Source organism: Macaca nemestrina, chromosome 6, assembly GCF_043159975.1.
Source record: "Macaca nemestrina isolate mMacNem1 chromosome 6, mMacNem.hap1, whole genome shotgun sequence".
Classification (NCBI taxonomy): Eukaryota; Metazoa; Chordata; class Mammalia; order Primates; family Cercopithecidae; genus Macaca; species Macaca nemestrina.
The window spans coordinates 97,890,720-97,917,745 of NC_092130.1; the positions used below are offsets into that span (position 1 = coordinate 97,890,720).

At 42.4% G+C, this 27,026-nt stretch overlaps 2 protein-coding genes across 4 annotated transcripts in view; one reads left to right on the forward strand and one right to left on the reverse strand.

The window, feature by feature from the left end:
- Window positions 1-1,892: 1,892 nt before the first annotated feature.
- LOC105475094 (betaine--homocysteine S-methyltransferase 2) lies at window positions 1,893-22,635 on the reverse strand. Of its 2 annotated transcripts, XM_011730090.2 has the most exons (8): window positions 22,494-22,635; window positions 14,536-14,668; window positions 12,702-12,793; window positions 11,275-11,466; window positions 9,174-9,321; window positions 8,747-8,929; window positions 8,262-8,490; window positions 1,893-3,470 (listed from the first exon to the last, which is right to left on the reverse strand). In XM_011730090.2, the coding sequence occupies exons 1-8, from the start codon at window positions 22,524-22,526 to the stop codon at window positions 3,389-3,391; spliced, it is 1,092 nt and encodes a 363-aa protein (XP_011728392.2). In that variant the 5' UTR covers window positions 22,527-22,635; the 3' UTR covers window positions 1,893-3,388. The 2 variants fall into 2 exon arrangements, with proteins under 2 accessions (XP_011728392.2, XP_011728393.2); XM_011730091.3 differs by lacking the exon at window positions 11,275-11,466.
- The window catches only part of LOC105475093 (dimethylglycine dehydrogenase), a 70,156-nt gene continuing 65,762 nt past the window's right edge, over window positions 22,633-27,026 (forward strand). The window contains exon 1 of one of the 2 annotated variants that reach the window (XM_011730087.3): window positions 22,633-22,794. In XM_011730087.3, coding sequence (XP_011728389.2) covers window positions 22,694-22,794 — 101 coding nt within the window. In that variant the 5' untranslated portion in view covers window positions 22,633-22,693. The remainder of the gene's footprint in view (window positions 22,795-27,026) is intronic. The other variant, XM_071098780.1, reaches the window with a different exon arrangement.

Here is a 27,026-nt window from a genome sequence, read left to right on the forward strand (position 1 = left end):
TACATTGCCCTCTCATAACACCTGTAAGCCCAAGAAAATGGAGTGGAGTGGGGTTCTGAATGCCAGTCACATAGGTGAACCCCTCTCATAACATCTGCGTGGGTTGGGGGAGGTTTGAACAAAAGCAACTCAAGACCCCTTTACTGGAAGAGTGGTTGCTGACCTCTGTTACATGCTTTTCCTATTTGCCTTTGCCTTTGTTTAGAGTATTTTTGTGTGAGTGTTCATACATTTAAAGTTTTTATATAGTCAAATTTATCCTTTTTTTTTTTTTTTTTTTTTTTTTTGAGACAAGGTCTTGCTCTGTCACCCAGGCTGGAGTGCAGTGGTGTGATCACAGCTCACTGCAGCTTCGACCTCCTGGGCTCAAGTCTCAGCCTCTTGAGTCGCTGAGACTACAGGCATGCACCACCATGCACAGCTAATTTTTGTATTTTTTGTAGAGACAGAGTTTTGCCATATTTCCCAGGCTGGTCTCAAACTCCTATACAGTTTAGCACTCCTAAAGTGTACAGTAACTAGATAAAAGCCTTCGTTTGTGCTGGTGCAGACCCAAGGAAGGGATTCGGCGTGGAAACAGCTCTCCCTCCTGATGTACCTTCTTCACTCTTGCTATTCTCATGATGTCCTGCACTGCCCTCTCCACAAAATCTATGAAACAAGCAGGAGATATTGTGTGAACAGTCCTCCCCTGGAATGTAGTGTTCAGGACTAGATACTAAAAATAAGCAGAGGCTTTGGTACCAGAGTGTTCCCAGAAGAGAGTCACCATGAGGATGAGGGGATTGGAAACCAAGTCAACATAACTATATTATACTACATAATGTGCAATGAATGCCTACTATACGACATGCACTGTTTCTAAGAAACTTATCTCATTTAATCCTCATAGCACCCCAATAAGGATGGTTCTATTTTACCCACATTTTACAGATGAGGGAATTAAGACATAAAGCTTAAGTAACTGTCTAATGTCACACAGGTAGTATTTGACAAAGCACATCTTAGCCTATGCCTTTTGGTTGAAGGAAATGAGGACAAGTAAGTACAGGAATGCCATACAGCTATCTTTAAATTTCAAAGAGTTACATGGAAGAAATCATAAATTTGCTCTATAGGTGCTCCAAGTCTACAGGTAAGGGTCATTAATAAGTAGATTTCTAGTTAATATATGGATAGTTTTCCAGAGAATGAAGTGTTTCTTAAAAAGGAGTAAGTGATCTCGAGAGGTAGTGAGGTACTATTTAAGGGGTCCAAACAGAGACTGGATGGTCCTGGGGAAGATGCTGGCAAGGATATTCAGGTATTTAATTGCTGGTTTGGATTAGTCACCCATAAGGACCCCAAAGGCCTTGAGATGATGGTAAATGATTCACTTTCTAATTTCCAGCAGGGTGGGGTTGTGTATTATGGGGAACGTGGCTACATCAAATAAATTCCAGGTTGTCAACATTACAGAAACAATCATGGCAGGTTTGAAGAGTTAATTCATAATGAGGAAAGTCGATAAAAAATACTTTGAATCCAGCGACAGAAAAATTTGGATAGATTTTTGACAAACAGCAGCAGCTGTGTGCATGACAGATGCCGTGTAGTGCAGTAGCTAAGGGCATGGATTCTAGAGCCAGCCCCAAGGGTTCAAATGCAAACTTACTAATTTCACATTTACTGATTGTGTGACCTCAGGCAAATTACCTAGCCTCATTAGACTTCAGTTTCCTTACCTGTAAACTACTGTGTTAAACACTATCTAATTTTGAATCCCTGTTGGGGGGTATATGTATATGAGGTCATATTTAGAACAAAGCCTGGGACATAGTGAGTAATAAATATTTGCTAGTATTATTCCAAAGAATGTTCATGACATTTTTGACATTCAAACACTACAAAAAGTAAATCACTTTTAATTTTATTGCCACAAATTGATAAATTGTTGTGAAAAAAGAGAAACTGGCACACATGAAATAAAACAAACATAAGAAAATATTAGACCAAAACAGATTTGAACTCTGTCTCCCAGGCTGGAGTGCAGTGGGGTGATCTCAGCTCACTGCAACCTCCACCTCCCAGGTTCAAGCAATTCTCATGCCTCAACCTCCAAGTAGCTGGGATTACAGGCATGCACCACCATGCCTGGATAATTTTTGTGTTTTATTTAGTAGAGGTGGAGTTTTGCCATGTTGGCCAGGCTGCTCTTGAACTCTTGACCTCAAGTGATCTGCTCACCCTGGCCTCCCAAAGTGCTGGGATTATAGGCATGAGCCCCTGCCCATGGCCTGAACTCTGACTTTTGAAAATGTTTTCTAAAACTGTTTATTTTGACTTATTTTTAAACAATCAACAGTATTTCACTGTGCACCTATTACTATGTCTAACACAATGCTAAGTAAGGAGAATTATGAGACGCTTATCATGTGATCTTGTCTTTAAATAGTTTATAACCTAGCTACCTGAGATTATGAAGACATATTTTAAAAATTCTAGGACCTAATATCTTTTCTTTTTTTTTTTTGAGATGGAGTCTCACTCTCTCACCCAGGCTGAAGTGCAATGGTCCGATCTCAGCTCACTGCAACCTCCGCCTCATAGGTTCAAGCGATTCTCCTGCTTCAGCCTCCCGAGTAGCTGGGATTACAAGCACCTGCCATCATGCTAGGCTAATTTTTGTATTTTTGTAGAGACAGGGTTTCACCATATTGGTCAGACTGGTCTTGCACTCTTGACCTCAGGTGATCCACCCGCCTCGGCCTCCCAAAGTGCTGGGATTACAGACGTGAGTCACTTCACCTGGCTGGACCTAATATCGTTAAGTAAAAATCATCTTTGAAAGTAATCACTTTGGATAGTTATACATTTATTTCAATAATCCTACCATTGCTCAAAACATTCTTTACATCTTTTCTTTTGGGATTGCCTTTGGAGTTATCATATAAATCATTAAAGAAAAGCACACTCATTGCTTTAGTTTAGTGTTGCCCTATCATCCTCAAGTACCTAGCTTAGTCACTTGAATTATTCACTAGCTTTGGGTCTCAGTGACTTCTGATTATTTTAAAGTGTCAAATTCACCCTCAAAGACAAGTTTGGCTATTCCTGATGATCTTCAAAGGAATGCACTGCAGCATTATTGGCCAGTAAGTTCTTGGAGAACAAGGTGCCTCTCTCGCTTCTCTGCATCTCTGGTAGTGTCTGTTGCAGTGCTTAACCACAGCAGGAGCTCAATATGTAGGCGCTTGTGGACTGGAAGGGAAGGGGCTGCAGCGCCTCAGCTGCTCAGCAGCTGGAGATAGCAGGGCATGGTGAGGATGAAGGCGAGGAAGGGTTCCAGGTCGGGCTTTAGGGCAACTTTTTTCCGTTCTGTTATTTCAGGGTTTTCTTTCACTACTCCTTAGGCGTCTGGCTTTGACAGCGAAGGACAGAAAGGTCTGCCTGAAGCTGGCAGCAGATTCTCCCAATACTCCCTTCGAGCCCTGTGTTTTAATATATACATAATTAATTAATTAAAAGTCTTACCTATAAGTCCAATATGTCATATATGTATATGTGTATGCATATGTACATAACCACACACACACACACACACACACACACACACACACACACACACCCCAGAGTCAAAACTTGGTGGATAATCAGGCTAAAGCAGAACTTTTGTTATAACATACAGACAGAAAACTATGTCCATATCCATTAATGCCAGGGGCCTTTCTCACATTTCAGTAACAATCATTAGGTTTCATACCACCTTTCAGAAAAAGACAAGGTATTTCAATTTCATATACTTTTTATTTTGAGACAGGGTATTGCTCTGTTGCCCAGGTTGGAGTGCAGTGGCACAATCTTGGTTCACTGCAGCCTAGACCTCCTGGATTCAAGCAATTCTTCTGCCTCAGCCCCCCAGGTAGCAGGGACTACCAGCGTGCACCACCACACCAGGCTAACTTTTGTATTTTTAGTAGAGACAAGGTCTCCCCATGATGCCCAGGCTAGTCTCAAACTCCTGAGCTCCAGTGATCCGTCTGCCTTGGCCTCCCAAAGTGCTGGGATTCCAGGCATAAGCCACCATGCCCAGCCTTAAATTTCATATACTTTTATGAATTATATTTATTCTGAAATTTCTAACAGAGTCCTTCTAACTCTATCAATATTTTAATGTAATGAGAAGAATATGAGAACAGTTTTTAATGTAATGCGTCAAAGTATAATTCTCCAAAAAGTAACTAAGAAAATAATACAAATTACTTAACCGATATTTGTTTCTTGTTGTTAGACAAAGGAAAAAGAGTACAAAGGTCCCTGGTCACAGTCATTTCTGATAAATATATTTTTATCATTTTTTCTACTTCACTTACAAAACAATGAGTAAATCAATATTTTTGGGTGATAAGATGTCAGAAATCTGGTGTTTATTGTGTAGTCGTAAATTTCTGTGAATATCAGTAGGTTTGGGAGTCAGGGTACAAAGGGTGTCTTCTTGCTTTGGTCTATAGAATAACGTTTTAATTCTAATAGCTAATGAATTTTAAGGATTCCTAGCAGATGATAATTAAATAAACTTCTCACTTATTTAAAATATTTTCATCATCAGTAAAGTATGTTTCCTCACCTTTTGATTATATTTATATTTAGTACTTTTTAAAAAGTATGACACATATACAAGCCATCTTCTCTGGTAAATATCCATATCCCCTAGAAGAAAGTTTCGGCTAAATGATTCTTGCCTACTTTTACAACCTAAGTAAATTTGCATTAGGCAAGTTTTTCCAGTCCAAAAATGAAGACTTTCAATCCCACTGAAATGAATAAATAAGCACAAAACGGGTGAAGTACATAAGAGTACTGAACAAAGAGAAGAAAGCAGAGGTTGTGACTAGTTCTAGAAGATGGAAGGGGGATGGAATTATATCAACAGATATACATACACATGTATATATATACATACACATGTATATATATACACATATACATACACAAAAGATTATCTACATGGAGAGACAGAGGAGAGAGAAAGAGTATGAGAGTGTGTGTGTGAAATACAATGATCCATAACAGAACAGTAATTATAAGACCTCAGGGAAAGTGAAGCCCTGTTATTTTTCTTTCAACAATGAAAAAGGAAGTTAATCAGAAATCCCTTGAAAATCAAAAGCTATACGAAGAAAGTCAGACCAAGTATGAAGCCAATTGAAATATGGCATGGATTTGGACAATATATCCATGGGAATGTAAGAGAAGAAAATTCATTTGACCTTGATGCTTGGAACATTCTCCAACAGGTAGCTTAAGTTTTGTAAATAGGATTATTTCTCTTTACCCATGGTCCCATGGATAAAGGGACACAGAACACTGCAGAACACTACTTTGTTCTACAGTGAACGTTTTTCTAAATGCAACAATTTTCTATTATTCCTGCAACAGAGTATTAGATTGGAAGTTTGACTGGAAACACCAAGGTATGATGGATTTTAGGTATCAAGGGGAGTTGCAAGACAGACACTGAGCTGAAGTTTAAAGGAGGTGGCTACGAACCAGCCAGATGACTCACCTGACTCTTCCCTGGAAAATCTAGACCACAAGAGAACAATGGGCCAGCTACTTTGCTTGTGGGCAAAAGGGATGCTGTTAAATTGGGGTCAGACCACACTCTCAGGGCTTGTCTGTAGAAAGGAAGGGTGAAAGCTGTTTTGAGTTTAATGAGAGCAAGAGAGCCAGCCTGAGCTATCTAAAATCTGGCCCAAGAGAATCACCAGGAAGGACAATGGGACCCCCAAATCAGAGTATATCTGCAGTGATCTGGTTGAAAAAGCCACTGTCTGAGGTGGAAGTCACAGTCAGAAAAATGTGTGTGGCATGAGAACTACAGACAAAAGTTTCCAGTGGAAGCCTCTGAAGACCCATGAGCATGCTCACAAAGATCTGCCAGGCTCAAAGCATGCCGGCTTCCTATCAGGGTGCCAGGCAAGCAACAACAGTCTTACTCCTTCGTCCATCCTCTCTCTTCTTTGAATCTGAGGAGGCCAGAAACCATGGGTAGCAGATGGGAAGGGAGGGTTGGGAGCATAAGACAGAGAAAGAGAAGCAGCACGTTGGCCTTTCCTGGTTTCCTGTCTGTGGAAGGCTGTTGCTGGACAAAGGGAGAAGCTTCAAGTTTCAAACATGCTCTGAGTTTTGATTTGCCATGAACCTGAACACTTTTGTTTATTTTTTATTTTGGGGGGTTTTTTTGTTTGTTCATTTTGAGGTGGAGTTTCGCTCTATTCCCCGGGCTGGAGTGAAGTGGCGCAATCTTGGCTCACTGCAACCTCCACCCCACTGGATTCAAGTGATTCTCCTGCCTCAGCCTCCCAAGTAGCTGGGATTATAGGCTCCTGCCACCACGCCAGGCTAACTTTTGTATTTTTAGTAGAGATGAGGTTTTGCCATGTTGGCCAGGCTGGTCTTGAACTGCTGAGCTCAGGTGATCCACCCAAAGTGCTAGGATTACAGGTGTGAGTCACTGCCCAGTCCTAAACACTTTTTTTTTTTTTTTTTTTTGAGACGGAGTCTCGCTCTGTCGCCTAGGCTGGAGTGCAGTGGCGCGATCTCGGCTCACTGCAAGCTCCGCCTCCCGGGTTCACGCCATTCTCCTGCCTCAGCCTCCCGAGTAGCTGGGACTACAGGCGCCCACAACCGCGCCCGGCTAATTTTTTGTATTTTTAGTAGAGACGGGGTTTCACCGTGGTCTCGATCTGAACTGAGACTACCTGTGAAATAAAGTGATTATGGAACTTTCCATTGCCTAAGAGCACCCAGAGAAGTTCTAGAGCATGTCAGTATTTTCAAATAGGAACAAAGGAAGGAATTCATTGAGTAGGTTTAAAAGGATAGAGGGAGACAAAAATAAAAGTGAGTTCTAATTATGTTTCATGAGTCCTGCTTGTTTAATGTAACAGTTATAATAATATTGTAAATGTTATTCACTGATTTTATATTTTTAGGATCAACCTACAGAGAATGCTTGAAAGACAATTATAACTATAGAATAGAACAAAATGGTTATAAACCTTGATGATAGTAAAGTATGGTAAAACTGAGAGACACCAAGGGGTAGATGAGAGAGAGAAGGTGGAAAGAAGCAGAAGGCAATCTATTCTTATTTTACAGAGAGTGGAGTCAAGAGATTCCTGCCTTATATTGATGAACTAAGAAACAGGTGGTTAAATATATAAATTTAACTTAAAAAGATGATATCCAACAGAAAAAATAAAAGTGTAACGAATCAAAACTGGGAAAAGGAGAATGGGGGAAAGGGGAAGACTGTGTGATTTAAATCCCTCAGCTTTCATAAAGGGTTATCAATAATAACCACTTAAAACTGATGACGAAAGAAATAGAGGTACAAGATTTCAAACTACAAATGACAAGCAGGTTTCCTCTGTGCCCTGGTCTGATCGTCCGTGTCCCCCACAATGCATATGTTGAAACCTAGTCACCAATGTGATGATATTAGGAGGTGGAGCCACTGGGAGGTGATTTGGTCATGAGGGTGGAGGCCTGATGAATGGGACTAGTAGAGGCCCCACTCTAATCCCAGCACTTTGGGAGGCAGAGGCAGGTGGATCATGAGGTCAGGAGTTTGAGACCAGCCTGGGTAACATGGTGGAACCCCATCCCTACTAAAATACAAAAATTAATCGGGTGTGGTGGTGGGCGCCTGTAATCCCAGCTACTCGGGATGCTGAGGCAGGAGAATTACTTGAAGCTGGGAGGCAGAGGTTGCAGTGAACCAAGATTGCGCCATTGCACTGCAGCCTGGGCAACAGAGTCAGATGCTGTCTCAAAAACAAAAAAAAAAAAAAAAAGAAAGAAAATAAAAGAAAAGAGCCCCCAGGGAGCTGTGGTGCCCCATCTACCATGTAAGAACACAGCAAGCAGGTATCATCTGTAAGGAATGCCTGCTTCCTTAGAGATGGCCTTTACCATCTATAAGGCCTTCACCAGACATTGAATCTGCTGACACCTTGATCTTGGACTTTGCAGCCTCCAGAACTGAGAAAGAAATTTCTGTTGTGTATAAGCCACCCAGTTTATGGTATTGTTCTAACAGCCCGAATGGACTGAAGACAATTATGGAAATGGGACTGGTGTCAGGAAGGGGATAATTTTTACTTTTCGCTTTATACGTTTCTATACTTTTTGCCATGTGCATGCATAACATTTACAACAATAAACAAAATTAGATTAAAGGAAAATAATAAGAATGTTAATTTAAAAATGCTTACCTTGCTCTAATCCAGGGTTTGGTGTGCATGTCCAAACCACTTCCCCAGCTGCCATGTTTTTCTGAAGCTGGTGGCAAAAAGCCCCTTTCTGGGGCCAGCTCCTCTGCAATTGCCCTGATGTGGTAGGGCTCAAATCCACAGCACCCGCCAATGTACCGGACCCCCAGGTTGTAGGCTTCTCTGGCATATTTTTGAATATCCCATCTGGTGGCAACTCTGGACTCCAGTCCTGTATCACAATAGTTAACAGCATTTCTGTTACTGTTCTCATTTTCAAATGGTGGATGCTATAATGAGCAGTTTTTCTGATTAAAAAAATTGTAAACTTTAGATGATGCATTCTTCTGGTAGCTCATTTTTGGTTAACACTGAATGTTTTGTCATATGCAGTTTCTTATTGTAAAACTGAGCCACGATTTATTATAGCCATTTGGATTTTGTCACAACGAGAAATACAAAGACCTCTACTATGCACCTGAGCTTACCAAAGGGATATTCTGGGAGGTCCACAAACCCCTCTTTGCCACAGTCGGGCGTGTGGAACCCCAGGGGCTGCACCATGAGGTGCGCTTTCAGCCCTGCCCGCTCAAGACCCTCCTTCATGAGCTCCATCGTCTTCAAGCTGGTCTCGGGCCCAAAGCGGCAGTTCACGCCAACGATGGAAGCCCCTGTGCAAAGAAATAACACTTACATTTTATTACTTATTTATTTATTTGTTTATTCTTATTTTTTTAATAGTTGGAAGGTACCTTAGAGGTTAGCTATCCCCTTCCACCTCCCACGATTTACAGATGAGAAAACTGATTGGAGTTAATTCTTTTATTTCCAAACTGCTCTCACAGTATCAAGCACACTTTGTTAAATTTCACAAGCAACAACTGAGCTGTGTATCACTGTATGGGTCCAAATTACCTGCCTTCACCAGCCTCACGGCACATTCTCCGGGGGTTGTATCATGCATGTCTCCCTCTGGGCCTATGCACATGGTAACTGCCACGGGTCTATCAGATTCTTTTAAGACTTCCACAGCCCACACAGCTTCTTCAACATGCTCAAAATACTAAGAGAAATGTCACTTTTTCTATTGGTCCAAACATAAAGCAGATTTTGAATGGTAAAGGTAAATATAGCAAAACAGTTATAAAAATTACCAAATAGAATATAAACATATATACAATAAAACTTGCTAAGGAATGTGTGTCTATAAGACTGATTAAAGAATACCTTTCCGAGTAAATATTTTCATTCCTATAACAATAACTTATAGTTTTTCATTCAGGGATCATTGATTCAGTGAGATGATGCCTATGAGTGAAAAAGAAGAAAACACATCCAGAGATTTTCAAAGTATCTGAGTATTTAAAATCATAACTTTGAAGGAGGAAAAGTTTCGTTAATAAATTTTAGATTCATCTCTTATAAAACTGGGGTAGTCTCTGAAACAATGAGTAGCTTATCATGTGTTATATACTTCAAAGAGCTTTTATATTCGCTTCTAGTTAGATATTCATAAGTACTCCATAAAGTAGGAAGGGAAATACTATTTCCCCGGATGAGAAGATTGAGGCACAGCATGGGAGAGATAGCTACTCCCTTTCTTTGCTAGTGGCAGACAGGATATCTTGTCTGGTAAACCTGTGTCATTTTCTGGGGTGCTTCCCAGCAACCCCCTTCAGTGCCACAGCTGAAAAGCTGACCTTAAGGCAACTAAAGAAAAGCCAGAAATCTTCCCGTTTCTTCCCTCTTGAGTTAGAAACAAATTCTGCAGAAGCAGTGTGAGCAATGACAGAGAGAATCAAAAGATGGGTTCTTAAACAAACAGAGTGGTGTCATCATCCATCTGGAAAGCACAGAGGGTGGAGTTTGTGCTTGTCCCTGCAGATGTCTGTTCCCAGTGGGGTTGGCCAGGTGTGGGCAGGTGGATGAGGCAAAGTTTTCAGCAGAGTTCAGTGGGGTGACTAGAAGGAATAATGGTGGGGGCTATTCTCTCTCTCTCTCTCTCTCTCTCTCTCTCTCTCTCTCTCTCTCTGTCGACAGAGTCTCACTCTGTCACCCAGGCTGGAGTGCAATGGCACACTATCTTGGCTCACTGCAACCTCCGCCTCCTTTGTTCAAGCCATTCTCCTGCCTCAGCTTCCCAAGTAGTTGGAACTACAGGCTCCCACCACCATGCCCAGCTAATTTTTGTATTTTTAGTAGGGATGGGCTTTCACCATGTTGGCCAGGCTAGTCTCGAATTCCTGACCTCATGCCATCCACCTGCCTTGGCATCCCAAAGTGCTGGGATTACAGGTGTGAGCCACCGCGCCTGGTCAGGGAATATTCTCTTGTTTGGTGTAAAGTCATGGGTTGAAGGCATGACTCCAGGCAGTAGCAGTTATGTCAGGAAATGGGGAATGAGGACTTTCTTTTTGGAAGTGGAGGAAAGAGAATGTTCTGGGCCTTCATGTCCAATCAATGACCAATACTTACTGATTCTTTCTTCAAAATGTAACTCACATGTCATAGCTTGAGTGAAAGCAGAGAGGCAAGAAGAGCAAGACATGGATGGAGAAGGCTATGGAAACTACTGGGTGCTGGGCATTATTGGTGGAGCCTGGACAAGCCTGGACAGCCACCACCTTCTAGGCCTTGCTCTCTCAGTCCCCAGCCCACACGTGCAGTGCCCTCCTGCCTGGCTTCTCACTCTGGAGAGGGTGCTCCCGGATGCACTGTGCCCTATGCTTCCTTCTAGGTTGTGGAGTCCCCCGAGTCAGCTTCTGCAGCCACCCAGACCTTAGAAGATCAAAGGCTATAGTCAGGCCTCCCCTGGGTCTGTCCTTTGGCTCCAAGAGAACCTAGCATACCAATGAGGGAATGTTGACCTTGACTGCCATGCATTTAAATAAACCTTTGACCACCCACATGGAAGAAACGAGGGCATAAGGCTGTCCAATACTCTCATGGAATGTGAAGACTCTGCAGTTATGCTTGCAAAATAGGCTCAATCCTTTTCCTCTAATACTAGCCTCACCTCTGCAATCAAGAAGTCCACCTTTTTCCAGGCAAAAACTTCTAGCTGTTGTTGAAAAAGTTTTTTAATTCTAGTTTCATCCTTGTGGTATTTGTATATTGATGTCTGGCAGATCCCCCCTGCAACCAAAGCATCACCTTTGCCAGCCACTTCCCTGGCGAGGTCACAGGCAGCAGCATTGACATCTTCCCACTGAGGTTAGAGAGCAAGAGTTCAGATGGTGAGCCTAGCAGTTTGAAGGTAAAATATAAAAGATAACCAAAGGAACAATAAATAAGTAAGATGAGTGTAAGCCACTCTTTTCAATGCAAGCAGAGAAGATGAGCAGAGTTGGGTACAATCTCCTCTGTTACCATGACCTTATATTTCCATTATTGTACTTACCACATTGGATTTTAATAACTATTTGTTCGCCTCCCATACTTGACCTTGAGCCTCCAGATAGGATCTATGCCTTTGTACCATCTTTGAATCTAACATAGAGAATGGACTATAACAGATACTCAGTACATGTTGGTTGGTTGAATGAATTAATGGGCATTAATATTTACACGTGTTAACATTTTACATTTGCAGAATATTTCACAATACGTCCACATCTTTGATCTTACTTACTCTTCTCAACAGGTCGATGAACTTAAGTACTACCGTTATCTCCATTTTGCAGAGAGAAAACCAATGCTCAATGCAGGTAGGTGTCTTACACAAAGCCACAACCAATAGGTGGCAATGCCGGATATTAAACCCATTTTTTCTCATTTCTACACCAGTGTTGTGTTTTTTGGGCCTCCATGTCTCCAGAAGAGAAAAATGTGAAATGAGAAGGTAAAAAGAGCATCTATGAAGTGCTTTCTCTCTAAAAAATAACACAGGAAGATAGCCGTGCCCTTCCAATGGTTTATTTTACCCCTAGTCCTGACCCCTCCTATACCTAAATGGGGAGAGAAAGCTAATTCATTTAGTATATATTAACTTCTTTTTTTTTCTGAGATGGAGTCTCGCTCTGTCACCCAGGCTGGAGCGCAGTGGTGTGATCTCGGCTCACTGCAACCTCCATCTCCCAGGTTCAAGTCATTCTCATGCCTCAGCCTCCCGCGTAGCTGGGATTACTGGCACCTGCCACCACGCCCAGCTAATTTTTGCATTTTTTAGTAGAGATGGGGTTTCACCATGTTGTCCAGGCTGATCTGGAACTCCTGGGCTCAAGTGGTCTGTCCACCTTGGCCTCCCAAAGTGCTGGAATTACAGGTGTAAGCCACTGTGCCCAGCCTAGTTAGTATACATCTTTATGTGACAATTAATACATAGATACTTATATGGACTTTTGTAATAAAGTATAGTAACACATCATCAATGCCATAGCTTCCCATGTAGAGGTTATTTCTTAATAGATGACTCCCTCCCTGCACCCAGCCATTGCTGTTTACCTTGCTTTCCATATTGTCCTCACTGGCAGAAAAGGTGAAAGTCTGCATGACATTTGATCCTGCTCTCAAGAATTCCATGTGAAGTTGACGAACTACAAAGTAGTTGGGTTTTAAACATTGAAATAAATGAACAAAGAAATATTACAGAAGCTGTCATTTTCACTGACTCCCAACTCTTTCAATCATACCTCAGTTCAAACCTAGTAGATAAAAAGTTATAGATTAAGGTCAGTAGAATTCATAGGCAGGATGTACTGTTTAGAGTAGCCTTGTATTGTTCTGGTGATGGGCCTCAATGACTTGGTGCAGTCACATGCAGAGATTAAGACCATATTGGCCAATTATCCCTTGATCTCTTAGTCCAGAGAGGTTTATTCTATACCTGTGTTGTGAAGGACATAGCTGGTCTACTATAGTCAGCATTGGCAGCCCTCAAAGTAAAGTGAGGAGCTTCTCGTAGAAAGCAGAATGCATGTGGGTGGCACCCATATCAGAGTCAGCAGCAAGCAGCTGGGGAACATCAGAGAGCAGTCTGGAAGTTTTCCCTGGCTATCCGAAAGTCATTCCTTCCTCTTCTTCACCACTTTCGCCCCTCCTCCCGTATAGTTGCTCTTGTTATTCCAGCACTTTCTTCCCAGTTTAGCAAAAAGGTCTTTTAACATTAAGAACAAGTTCTTCTTGAGCCAGATGAAAACATCCTGTTAAGCACCAAAGGGACAAAACTTGGTCCTGCTCTACCACAGAACTCTGGGTGTCCGATGCACCAATCATAATGGCCATCGTACTGAAGATACGCAGGGCACTTCACACAGGTTAACTCATGAGTCCTCACACCTAGCCCGTGTTGTGTCCTCGTGAAAGAGATGAAGATATGGATCCTTGGAGAGGTCAAGTGACTTGTCCAAGGTCACACAGCTGGTCAGTGGAAGAACCAAGACAGGATCCTAGGTTTATCTGATATGCTGTGCGAATATACATAAAATCAGAGCGAATCAAAAGTTCCAGTCTCAGCTAGTATTCTCTTTCACCCATTTCATTCTTTGGCTTTATTTTCCCACTTTAATTTAGGAGAACAAACACACAAAAAAAGAGTCAGAAGAGAATTAAAGTTCTAATTGCAGGTAACTATCTAATCCCATCACAGTTCTTTACCTCTAGCCAGGAGGATGATATAAAACTGTGTTGACTTCTTTGCCCTCCCAACCCCGGGACCTGGCTGTCTGTGCTCTGTTACACTGTGACTGCCATTAATCACCCTCACTATACACACTGTTACATTAACCATGCACATTGTCAGCAGGGTGAATCAGAAGCAGGAACAGCTTTGCTGTTTTAAGGAAACTCTGTGTATCTACGAGGTAAATATTCATGGAACAAATATTAAGATGTCTATTTTAGCACTGCCTGTACATTAAGATGCAGATGTGTGTGTGTATGAGAGTGTGGTGGGTGTGTGTGTGTGTGTTGTGTGGGTGTGTACGTGTGTTTGTGGTGTGTGTGGGTGTGTATATGGGGTGTGTGTGGATGTGGGGTTAGGGGTGTGAGTGTGTGGGGGTGTGAGTGTGTGGGGGTGTGTGTGTGGGAGTGTGTGTGGGCGTGTGGATGTGTGGGTGTGTGATGTGTGTAGGTGTGTATATGAGAGAGAGAGAAAGGAAGAGAGAGGTCATTTTCTTGCATATACTTCCGCCTTCATACTGCCATTGTCTCCACATCTTGGCAATTTTAGCAAGCAAAACACCCCTTTGAAACAGTTGTTATTTTTTTCTTATCTTCTCTCAATCAGATTTAAATAAAACACCACTGAGGTAGACACTCTTGGGGATGTGGCACCAACCTGCATCTGGGTGTTCTATCACTGCCTCTGGAGTCCAGAGCCCAGCCTTCACATAGCCTCTCTTCTCCAGAGTAATGAGAAAGCTGCCATCTCCAATCACAACCTCCCCACTCTCCAGGCGTTCCAAAATCCCCTGAAGAAGAGAAAAACAGCACCTAAGCTCTGCTCTGCCTTTTTTTTTTTTTCTAAAAGCAATTTCTAATTTTAGGTGAAGATGTATTATGTTCTTAGAGCTGTAGTTTTGTTAAAATAATGTGCTTAATAATATTTCAGAAAGATTGAGCACACTGTGTTTCTTGGCCAATCCAAGTACCTATTTTGTACGATGAAAGGGCTGAGACTATTTTTTCTTAAATAACGTTTAATCTGAGTCAAATTATAGTGCTGATTCCATGATAGTTATTTTGGCTTTTCAACGCGTTTGTGGCAACACGGCAAGTTGTCTAACTAGTGTGCATTCTCTCCCCTTTTTTTGTGTGTGGGGGGACAATGCCCCCAACTTTCAAAAAATTCCCAGGCTTCCTTGCCTCTGGGAGCAGCCCTGTGACACAGTGCTGGCCAGTGAGACACATATGGAAGCTGGTGGAGGATTTCTGGAAGTTTTGCTTTCCTGACGTAGACGCCCACTCCCTTCCTTCTTGTCTATTTTCCTCCTTCCTGGCTGGAATGCCAACATAATGCCTGGGAGTACAGCAGTCATCTGACAGCCATATGAGGCAGATTTCTTAAGATATGCTTGGGTGGCTGCAGCAGCCATGGGCTGCTACCCCTGGACCTCTTATTAGGTGAGAAAAATAAACCTTTTCTTCGTGTCAGTCACTGAACAGAACTGTAGTGGACACAATCCTTCGTAATCATGCAGTGTGTTCACACGTGTGTTATCATATGGCACTCCCAGCAACTCTACCGGTGAGGCAGGACAGACAGTTTTTATTCTCAGGTATAGATGAGGAAACTGAGGCTCAGAATGGTTGACTTGCCCAAGATCACAGAGCCAAGGAAGTAAAAAATCAGACTAGCTTCTAAATTCCTACTCTCTTTTCCTTCTATTTTACCACCTTTCTATTTAGCCCACTCATAACTTATTTAAAAGGTTCCATTCAGGGCAGTTAGCCATGGGATGCAGTTTCCTTCTGATAAAGGAAGGCCTCAGGCCTGTGCCCACAGACCCTGGTGAGGATAGGCACTCCTGTTTTTGTGCCCAAATGTTGCATTTTCCATGACCACCCTGGCCCACCACACCTCCATCCTGTGCCTATAAAAACCTCAAGACCCTAGCAAACACAAACACAAGCAGCTGGACATTGAAAGAAACACACTGGCAGAAGAACACACAGACTTCGGCAGGCCAACAGCAGCAGAATGACACAGACGACACGGAATTCGGCCGGGGTGGTTAGAGGAGAGCCCAGCTGCTGAGCGGCCTGACTCCAGGGGAAGACCACCTTCCCACTCCATCCCCCTTCTGGCTCCCCATCCATCTGCTGAGAGCTTCTTCCACCACACAATAAAACCTTGCACTCATTCTCCAAGCCCACGTGGGATCCAGTTTTTCCAGTACATTGGCAAGAACCCTGGGATACAGAAAGCCCTCTGTCCTTTCAATAAGGCAGAGGGTCTAATTGAACTGATTAACACAAGCTGCCAGTGGACAGCGAAGCTGAAAGAGCACACTGTAACACACGCCCACTGGGGCTTCAGGAGCTGTAAACATTCACCCCTAGACGCTGCCATGGGGTACCTGCATGCTACCCCAGGGGTTTAAGCTGCGGGGAGCTGAAGAAGTGAGCCACACCCCCATCACACACCCTGCGAAGGGCATAAGAGAACTTTTCCCATTTTGCTTGGTCTAAACCACATCTCCCCAGGTGCCTGCAGGGTCATCCCCTCACTGCCTTCAGGTCTTTGGTCAAGTGTCACCTTTTCAGAGATGCCTTCCCTGACCACTGCAAACCACCCCCCCAACCGCCACAGCAATCCTGATCCCTCTTTTCTAGGCTGCGTTAGTGAAAGATGCAACCTTTTATTGATAATAGGCCAGTTCATTTCAGGCCTGCCCATAGCCGGACACAAAGCAATGACTGGATCAGGGAGAAAAGCCTCAGATGCCTCTTCTAACTAGTCTTATCTGTTCTGTGAAATCAATATAAACTCCCTCAGTTCCTGAATCCAAGGGAGACATCAAGCAGGGTACAGAGACAGCTTACTGGGCTACCTGTTCGGTGTAGGGTGAAACTAAGCCTTGTGAAAAAGAGGCCCCACAAACAGTGGCTTTCCTCTTACAGAGGAAAAAGAAACTACTTTTATTTAAAGCCACTGTTTGGTGCACTGTTTGTGCACCAAAGTGCACAGTCCTTTCATCTTATTGCTTTGCCATTCCCTGTGGCAGGAGTCAGCACATGACAGCCCAGAGACCAAATCTGGCACATCACCTGTGTTTGTAAAAATGGTCTTAGGTAAAACCCTGCCCAATGATTTACATACTCTCTAACGGCCACTTTTCCACTACAGTAGCAGAGTTGAGTAGTTACCACCAAGACTTTATGGCCCCCAAGGCTAAAAATAATTACTATCTAACCCTTTACAGAAAGCGTTTGCCAACCCAGCCCTAGGGTACTGTCCTCCTCAGCATGGGGGAAACTTGATCAGAGTCACGTTCATACTCTGTCTCAAATGATGAGGAAACAAAGTGTGGCAAGGCTCATCCTAAAGTTTTTAGCTCAGACCTAGAAGTGACTCATCTCATTGACATTTACATTTCCTGCGTGACAGTTTAGTCACATGGCTCTACCTTGCTGCAAGGGAAGCCAGGAAGTATCATCAGTGAATGCCCATGTGTCCAGCTCCAACGCTAATCCTACGGAAGGAGGAGGAACAGATTTTGGAGAGAAACTGCTTCTGTTCTAGTGTCTGGCATCTGCTATTTCTCCTTTGCTTACTCCCCACACAAAGTGACCCACCCAAGGTATCAGGAGCAAGTTTCCTTGGATACCAAGGAACAAAGAGATCTCAAACGCATTTTGGCCGTATTACTTGATATATTATTGTCTTCAATCTTTTTCCAGGAGGTTGGAAGGCTATAAAGGCAATAAAGAATAAGAGGGAAGCTAATTTGATCTTGGTTACAGGAGTCTTTGTTCTTACCTAGGTCAATCCTGGATCTAATAAAAGCAACCAGAAATTAAAGCAGACATGTGAGGATCCTCCCACAGAGCCTCCCAGGACAGTCCTGTTAACAGTATGGAACCAAACATGGGAGGTCAAATATGGCTTGAATGATTTCTCAATCGCCATTGAATGGCATGACTAGGGAGGGGGCTTATTCTGGCTTTATCCCCATGTCCAGTTTAGCTGCAGAGGTACAAACCACTCCGGCTAAGCAGAAAGGAGTTTAATATTGAGAAATGGGTACATAAAAAATTTACACTGGGCTTCCAGGAATGACCCTAGAAAAACATGACTGAATTGGCTGCCTGGTGCTGCACCCTCTGTCACAACTAAGAGAAGCCACTAGTAAACTGCTGGCTTCAGGACACAGCTGTCATATAGGGAGAAGGAGGCTGCTCCAGTGACCTCAGCTGCCCCTCACATGACACTGGAATGCTGCACTATGGCCATGCTTGCTATGCTTCCACCTTCCCGGACTCATGCTGGTGCATCTGATTGGGTATCCTAGTTCTTATCCAGATCCTAGCTGCAAAGGAGTCTGGCAGTGTGGTTAGTTTTCTTTCCTCTGCGGTGCAAGAAGGTCCATCAGAAGGGGTTTAACTAGAGGTAAATAACTCTAGTTAATGATAGGTCACCATACCTACAGCATCTTCTTTTTACTGTGCACTTGGAGGGCAGGTAAATGGAGCCCAGCTGTGTGAACTATGTTAAACATAAACACTGTTTTGGCAGAGAGAGCTCTCAACTCTGGTTATTTTTCCATATTTTATATCTAAAGCTGAATTTTAGCTGAATGCAGAAGAAATGTTAATATTTACTGTGATTCTCATCTCTTTCTTTCTCCTCCCTGCATAAAATGCAATTCACTCTTTTCAATTTGTACTTTTGAAATATAAAAAAGGCCTTAAATTTTGGACGTTTATTGAGACCTTCCACATGTCAGGTATAGTTGTGGGCAAGTGGGATAAACATCAGAATAAGACAAGGTCTCTGCCCTCCACAAGCTCAAAGTCTGGCTACTTTGGAGAAAACCAATAGATCAAAAAATAATCACAGCAGAATGTGACAAATAAATGCTACACGGGAATACAGAAGAGAAAGTCAGAGGTACAGTTATTGTGTACAAACTCTTTTCCTGAAAATCTCATACACTTCATTAGGTTCACCATGTTAAGAATCATATTTAGGCCAGGCACGGTGGCTCATGCCTGTAATCCCAGCACTTTGGGAGGCCGAGGCAGGTGGATCACTTGAGGTCAGGTGTTTGAGACCAGCCTGGCCAACATGGTGAAACCCTGTCTCTACTAAAAATACAAAAATTAACTGGGCATGGTGGCAGCGCCTGTAGTCCCAGCTACTTGGGAGGCTGAGGCAGGAGAATCGCTTGAACCTGGGAGGCGGAGGTTGCAGTGAGTTGAGATTGCACAACTACACTCCAGCCTGGGCAACAGAGTGAGATTCTGTCTCAAAAAACAAACAAACAAAAGAATCAAATTTAATCAAACAATTGTCGAGGGAAAACACTGGCACAGAATTCAGATGTTGTAGGTTAGCTTCTCACCTCCCACATCTAACCTATCACAGGGTTATGCCAAGTGTATTACACATTTCTCAAATGCCCCAGCATCCTCACTGCATTTGATTATTGAAATGGTCTCCAGAGTAGAGAACTCTCCAGCCCTACTCTGAACGGTCTTCCATTGCTACCAGAGTACAGGCTCACGGACCCAGTCTCACCTGTGATTACACCCCTTTTGTGTCTTGCTTCACTTCGTTCATGCATCCCCCTGTACAGCAGTATCTGGTTACTTACCTGTCACCTCAGTTTGACTGTAAGAGGCTTGGAGGCAGGTGACATATCTTAATGGTCTATATCCCTACCACCTCATATAACAACTAAAATGAGTAGACAATTAAGAAACTATGCCAAGAATTAGCAAACAAATAGGACTGTTTTGAAAATGTCAGATGTGTTGCATATGCTAGAATTTTTGTCCTCAAGAAGAAAAAATGTTACTCTTTAGCAGAAAATCTGGTAGGTTTTAAGAAAATTGTAGTATATATTTTGACTGTATCTTGTATCTTTTGACTTTACCAAGTAAAGGGAGGAATACGTTTTCATTTGTTATCTGGATATTTGTCCACCATTTTAAATTTGCCATTTTTCTTCTCTTCTCTTTTTTTTTTTCTTTCTTTCTTTCTCTTTCCTTCCTTTCTTTCTTTCTTTCTTTCTTTCTTTCTTTCTTTCTTTCTTTCTTTCTTTCTTTCTTTCTTTCTTTCTTTCTTTCTTTCTTTCTTTCTTTCTTTCTTTCTTTCTTTCTTTCTTTCTTTCGTCTCTCTCTCTCTCTCTTTCTTTCTTTTTTTTTTTTTTGACAGAGTTTCACTCTTGTTGCCCAGGCTGGAGTACAGTGGCACGATCTCAGCTCACTGCAACTTCCACCTCCAGGGTTCAAGCAATTCTCCTGCCTCAGCCTTGCAAGTAGCTGGGATTATAGGCACCTGCCACCATGCCCAGCTAATTTTGTATTTTTTAGTAGAAACGAGGTTTCACCATGTTGTCCAGGCTGGTCTCGAACTCCTGACCTTAGATGATCCACCTGCCTCAGCCTCCCAAAGTGCTGGGATTACAGGTGTGAGCCACTGTGCCTGGTCAATTGGCCATTTTTCTACATATCCATTAGCAAAATAACTAAGTTATCAAGATTTGAATTCAGAGCATCTTTTAGCCCTTCCTTCACTGCTATTCTAACTACCTCAATTAATTACTGTACCAGTATGATCCCTTCTTTAGATTTTTTTTTTTAACTTTTAAGTTCAGGGGTACATGTGCAGGATGTGCAGGTTTGTGACATAGGTAAACATGCGTCATTGGAGGTTTGCTATATGGGTTATTTCCTCACCCAGGTATTAAGCCTAGTATCCATTAGTTATTTTTCCTGATCCTCTCCCTCCTGCCACCCTCCACCCTTCAATAGGCCCCAGTGTGTGTTGTTCCTCACCATTATACTAGCATTATCTAAAGTCAGCTCTATAATTATAAAGACAGGAATATGTAAAATAAGGAATACTGTAAATTAATTTTGCAGTACATTTATATTTTCATCCCATCCTCCCCATCAGTTTGGCAGTGAACCTGCCTTGCATCTGACAGCGAGTTCTAGGGTGCATTTATGCCCCCTTTTTGCAGATATCACTACCTAAGACCTCTGGGTTTAAGATCTGGCTTCAAGACATCTCTATTCATACTCAGTGGGGATCAACTTCACTGTGTAGTAGGAGGTGACCAGAAAAACCCAATGTATCTAAAATATCTCCCCCTCTTCCTAGAATTGCCAGCGGAGCTGCTCTTTTGGATTAAAGACCTAATTGGAGGTCTTGTCTGTAGCAATTAAATGAATTCTTAAAATGTACCTGCTAGCTGAGGAGAGAGGTGAGATTAGTTCCTTCCCATTAACCCCTTAACTCCCAGGTACACATTCACATGGATTAGTGTGTGATAATCTTGGTGCTGTAACAGCAGAGGCCCCAAAGAAATTGAACAAAAATAGGGCATTTTAAAAACGTTAAAAAAAATGAACTGTAAAGATGAACATAGCATTAAAGTTGAGAGAAAAAAGCGCAATGTTCTTTGATTATTTTTTATTAACTATTTCTTTCAATGCTCACATTTTACTTTTATAATCTGAAAAAATATCCTAAAACATGCTTTTTAAACCAATATTCCACGTCTTGTGTAACTATTACCATTAATGTGTCCTTCCTTACAGTGTGTATATAAATATTTGTATACGGTTGGGATCAGTTTGTGATATATTTCCTTTTGCAACTTAACATTGCCAAAGCACTTTGCTGGTTCTCATACTAAGTTATTTAATTGCCTAATACCTTAAGTAGATGACCCTTAATTTATTTAGAATCCCCTATTGCAGAGTATCTTGGTCGTTCCTAACTTTTTAATATAAATAGCTCGGTGATACACATTTCCATGCATATACTGCTCCTCCTCCCCTCCTCCCACTCTGAATGACAGGGCTGGCGCGGGTGGGGGTCTCTTTGAATGGTCCTGGGGATGTTTTTCGTCCAAGCTCATGCCCTTCCTAATTTTGCTTAGTCACCCCTTCCTCCCACCCCCACACATACCCGACAAAGAAATGGCTGGGCATAAAACCAACATCTGGTGACCAGACCGGGAAAGGGGCCAGGAGCTGGGGACCACCGGGTGGGAGGAGGTAGAGGGGTCCTAGCGAATCCCACCCACCCTCCATCCTGCGCCGCAGCTCTGGGGACGTCCTTATCCAGGACTGGTTTCAGGCCAGCTGGCGACTCTCAAGGCCAGGCTGCTGACTTTTCCAAAACGCGAGGGACAGTCCGAAGTGTTCTGGGGTGGATTAGCCCAAAGAGCTGCGGGTGCGGGTCGGCTGAGGGAAGAAAACGTGCTCGCGACCTGAGTCCGAAAGCTAGACTTCCGATCCTCGCTCCCCGCGGGGCTGGACTCGTGACCCTGAGCTAGTCGCCTGACTCGCTGAACCTCAGTTTCCTCACCTGTGAAATGGGGATAATTGTCAAGATGAGGAGATAACTTGAGCACAGCACTCTGTGCAGCGCCGGGCACCGAGTAAGGCCTCCCTAAACGCTAATCAGCCTGTGACTGGGGAAAATCGAGGCTCAGGGCCGTCCCGTCCAAGTGTTTTGCCGAGGCCCCAGGGCTTGGCTAGGGATCCACGCGGAATGTGAACGGAGTCGCTCACAGCGGCCAGGGGCTCCGCGAGGATCAAGGGGAGGAAACTCACCTTCTTGGCCCCCGGGCGTCCGGCAGGTGCCATGGTGCCGCGGCTCTGTGGGCGCCGGGTTCCCGGGCGCGCGGCCGTCCAGGAGTCCGCCCCCCGCCCGGGGGAGGGTCCGACCGCCGCCCCGCCAGCCCCGCGGCCTCAGGCTGCTCGCTGGCCTTGGAGCAGGCGCCCGCGCCTTCGGCCTCGGCCTCTGCCTAGTCATGCTCCGTCCCGGCGCGCAGCGGCTGCGGGGCCTCCTGCTGCGGAGCTGCCCGCGGCGGGGCTCTCCCGGGCGCCCGCACTCTGTCTGCGGCCGGGAAGGGTGAGTGGGGCCCCGGCCTGCTCAGACGCGAAGGGGCGGCTGCGGGGGTGGGAGCCAGAGGCTGAGGCAGGCTCTGAGGTTAGAAGCGCTCCGGCCTTCAAGAAATGGGCCTTGATATATCTTCTCGAATTATCTATTAATTATAAAGTGAAACAGTATCCAAAGGTTCCCCGCGTAAAGTCTCTCCTGCCCCAATCCCCTTGGCCAGTCAACAATTGTTAACAGTGTGTTCTGAATCTAACCAGAGACGGTCTATGCGTAGGCAAACACAGGTCAGTATAGATTTTTCTTTGGCTTTTTGATATCTTGCTTTTTACGGTTATCAATACATCTTGGAGATTTTCCATATCAGCACACACCGACTTGCCTTGTTCCTTTTAATGGCTGCATAGTTTTCCATCCTGTCAATATTCTACACTATCGTTAAACAGTCTGTTCGTTAACATTTAAATGGTTTTTGGTTGTTTATTACTGCAAATAACGTGCATGTGAAAATTCTTATGCATCTATCTTTGAGTACATATGGGAGTCGGTAGCACCAGTTTTTAAAGGTGAACTTGTTAGGGAAAGGGTTACATGCATCTGAAAGATCGAAAGACAGCAACACATACTCCAAATGGGTGGCAAGAGTTTGCATGCGGCACACCAGTGTGTGTCTGTTTCCCACATCTTCCCTAGTTCCCAGAATAGCCCATTTTGTTATCTTTGCTAAATCTGATAGGTAAAAATGGCATGTCCTTGTTTTGATTGGTCTGTATTTAAACATGAGCAATGCTGAGCATCTTTCGACTTCTTACTTTTGCAGATTATTCCTGGCTGCCAGGTAAGGCTTGTTTACCAGCATCACTCAACATTATGAGTTGATTCGAATTTTATTTTATGTCCTATGACCTGAAATTCTGGAATCAGAAGACCTGCTTTTGAGTTCCATCTATCCATCCAACACATATTTACTGGGTGTTATGATGTGCTAGGTTTGTCTCCAGTGCTGGAGACAATAGCCACCAACTCACAGTTCCTGCGCCATCCGTTACACAGAATGTGACCTTACACTTCTGAGGTTCAGTTTCCTCCTCTATAAAATGAGGATACTAATTTTGCTCTATGTAACTCACAGGATTGCTGTGAATATTAAATAAGAGAATGCATGTGAAAGTGCTTTGAAAATTGTAAAGCATCACAAAAATATTTATAATAATCTTGTTTTTAATCCAATGCAAAATAAAATGGAAATTTAACAAACAAGTTAATCTGTTTAAAACTGACTAGATAAATAAGATACAAATTTCAAGACTATCCAAAAAATTCATATTTTGGCTGGGTGTGGTGGCTCATGCCTATAATCTCAGCACTTTGGGAAGCTGAGGTGGGCAGACTACTTGAGGCCAGGAGTTCGAGACCAGCCTGATCAACATGGTGAAACCCTGTCTCTAATAAAAATGCAAAAATTAGCTGGGCGTCATGGTGTGCACCTGTAGTCCCAGCTGCTTGGGAGCCTGAGGCGGGAGAATCGCTTGAACCTGGGAGGCGGAGACTGCAGGGAGAGCCGAGATTGCACCACTGCACTCCAGCCTGGGTGACAGAGATTCCACCTCACAAACAAAAACAAAAACACCCAAAATTTGAGTTATTTCAATTTCATATTCTTTATATACCCAATTTCAAACTATCAAAAAAATGTTTTATTTTGGAAAGCAGTTGAACAAGCACAAATTCAGGTTGTGCTTGTCATTTCTAATATAGGAGATAACTGACCTGGTTTTTTTGCATGGCTCCTAACTTTTATTTCAGATACCTTTATGACCATCCTCGACTACATTCAGAAGGATTTTAAGATAGTTATCCACATAATCAAAAACACTATACCTAGCCTGAAACCTGTTATGGCATGCTGGGCAGAGGAAATACTATCTATTTGATAATGCTTTATCATATGTTGCCAGACAGAACCTTCACAGCTCCATTTTGTCAATGAGAAAACTTTGTGTAGATTTCTCTAAAATAGCTATTCAATTGGACTGGGGACTCAAACCCAGGTTTCCCGATCTTAAGTTCTCTTTTGTTGTTGTTGTTTCAACTGACCACCATCCTGAAGGAAATAATTCTTTCTTTTGAACACACAAAAAAGAACCTTTAAGATTATTATTTTTGTCACCACTATAATGGTTTCAACTAAAGTACAAGATATGCCCAGTCTATTTAAAAATGGATTTCTGTCCAAAGTAGTTGGGTCATATGTACATTTTTTTTTTTCTTATACAACACACAAAGAGACATTAACAGTCATCTAAAAACTGGTGAAACAAAAGTACTGAAACACATTGTGGCACCAGGAAATAAGGACATGCTCTAAGAATTATGGAGCCATGTCAAAAGCATACAGGAGTCAACTTAAAGAACTTGATGGCCAAATCTAGGACAATTTGGGATTAAAATAAATGATGACTAGTAATGGATTGGAAACCACTGAAAACAATAAATATCCATAAATTCGTATTAATATAAACAACCAACCAACAAGCAAGGGTGAAAGAAAAGCACTTCCTTACAGTAGGATGCCGTCTATTAAATATAATAGGAATGATGCAGTTAGGAAATAATCAATAGATGTTAAAGCCACTCAGTAAAAGTTTGATAAGGACCAGGATATTTACATGGTCTCAAAGTAAAATTTCACATTATTACTTATACAAAGGAAAAATTGGTAGCTTTACTGGATAAATCCAACAGATACCACCTTAAGCAAGTCATCAGATAGAAATAACACCAATATCAGGACAAACCAACATCATACACTTCCTAATCGTATACACTGGGAAGGAGTCCACATCAATTTCATGTTGTTTTTGTCAAAAATACATCATGAGGAAACACCAGACAAACTCACAGTAAGAACTGTTCTACAAAATAACTGGCTAGTACTCTTTGAAAATGTCAAGGTGATAAAACACAAAGGAAGTATTAGGAACTGTTCTAAATTAAAGGGGATTAAAGAGACAGAATCCTGGATTTCATCCCTGACTGGAAAAAACTAGCTATAAATACATTACTGGGATAATTGATTAAATTTAAATATGGACTATAGATTAGATAATAGTATGTCAATGTTAAATTTCTTGACTTTGAGAACTGTACTGTCGTTATGTAAGAGAATGTCCCTTTTCTTACAAAACTAGCACAAGAATATTTAGAAGTAACTGGGTATGATACCTACAATTTACTCTAAAATGTGTACACACATAGAATATACATATTATAATACACATATATGTATAGTCATGTGCCTTATAATGATGTTTTGGTCAATGATGGACCACATATACAATAGTGGTCCCATGAGATTATAATGGAGCTGAAAAATTCCTATCACCTGGTGATGTCATAGCTGTCATAATGTCATATGCAACACATTGCTCACATGTTTGTAGTGATGCTGGTTAAACAAACCTACTGTGCTGCCGGTCACATAAAGGTATAACACATGCAATTACGTACAGTGCATAATGCTTGACAAGATAATAAATGACTGTGCTACTGGTTTATGTATTTACTACACTATACTTTAAATCATTATTTTAGAGCATACTCCTTCTGCTTATAAAATAAAAAGTTAACAGTAAAATCAGCTCAGACAGGTCCTTCAGGAGGTATTCCTGAAGAAGGCATTGTTATCATAAGAGATGACAGCTCTGGCCAGGCATGGTGGCCTATACCTGTAATCCCAGCACCCTGGGAATTCGAGGCTGGAGGATCACTTGAGGTCAGGAGTTCAAGACCAGCCTGGCCAACATGGTGAAACCTCACCTCTACTAAAAGCACAAAACTTAGCTGGGTGTGGTGGTGTACACCTGTGATCCCAGCTACGTGGGAGGCTGAGGTAGGAGAATTGCTTGAACCCGATAGGTGGAGGTTGCAGTGAGCCAAGATCGAGCCACTATACTCCAGGCTGGGCAAAACAGTGAGACTCTGTCTTGGAAAAAAAAAAAAAAGTTTGAAAAGTTAAAAAAAAATAAATATATTTTAATAGAAAAAAGGTTCCAGAATAAGGATATAAAGAAATAAAATATTTCTATATAGCTGTAGAATGCATTTGCATTTAAACTGTGTTATTACAAAAGTCAAAAAAATTTAAAAGTTTATAAAATAACAAAGTTACAGTAAGCTGTTAATTTATTATTGAAAAAAGAAAAATATATTTAAAAATAAACGTAGGGTAGCCTAAATGTACAGTG

Bases quoted from the DNA above. Each gene is read 5' to 3' on its own strand.
- LOC105475094 (XM_011730090.2), bottom strand. From the start codon at position 22,526: ATGGCACCTGCCGGACGCCCGGGGGCCAAGAAG. The intron at 12,794-14,535 runs GTTGGTGCCACA...ACTACTTTGTAG, and splicing joins GATAGAACACCCAGATGCAG to TTCGTCAACTTCACATGGAA. The intron at 9,322-11,274 runs GTGAGGCTAGTA...CATTTCTCTTAG, and splicing joins TGGACTTCTTGATTGCAGAG to TATTTTGAGCATGTTGAAGA.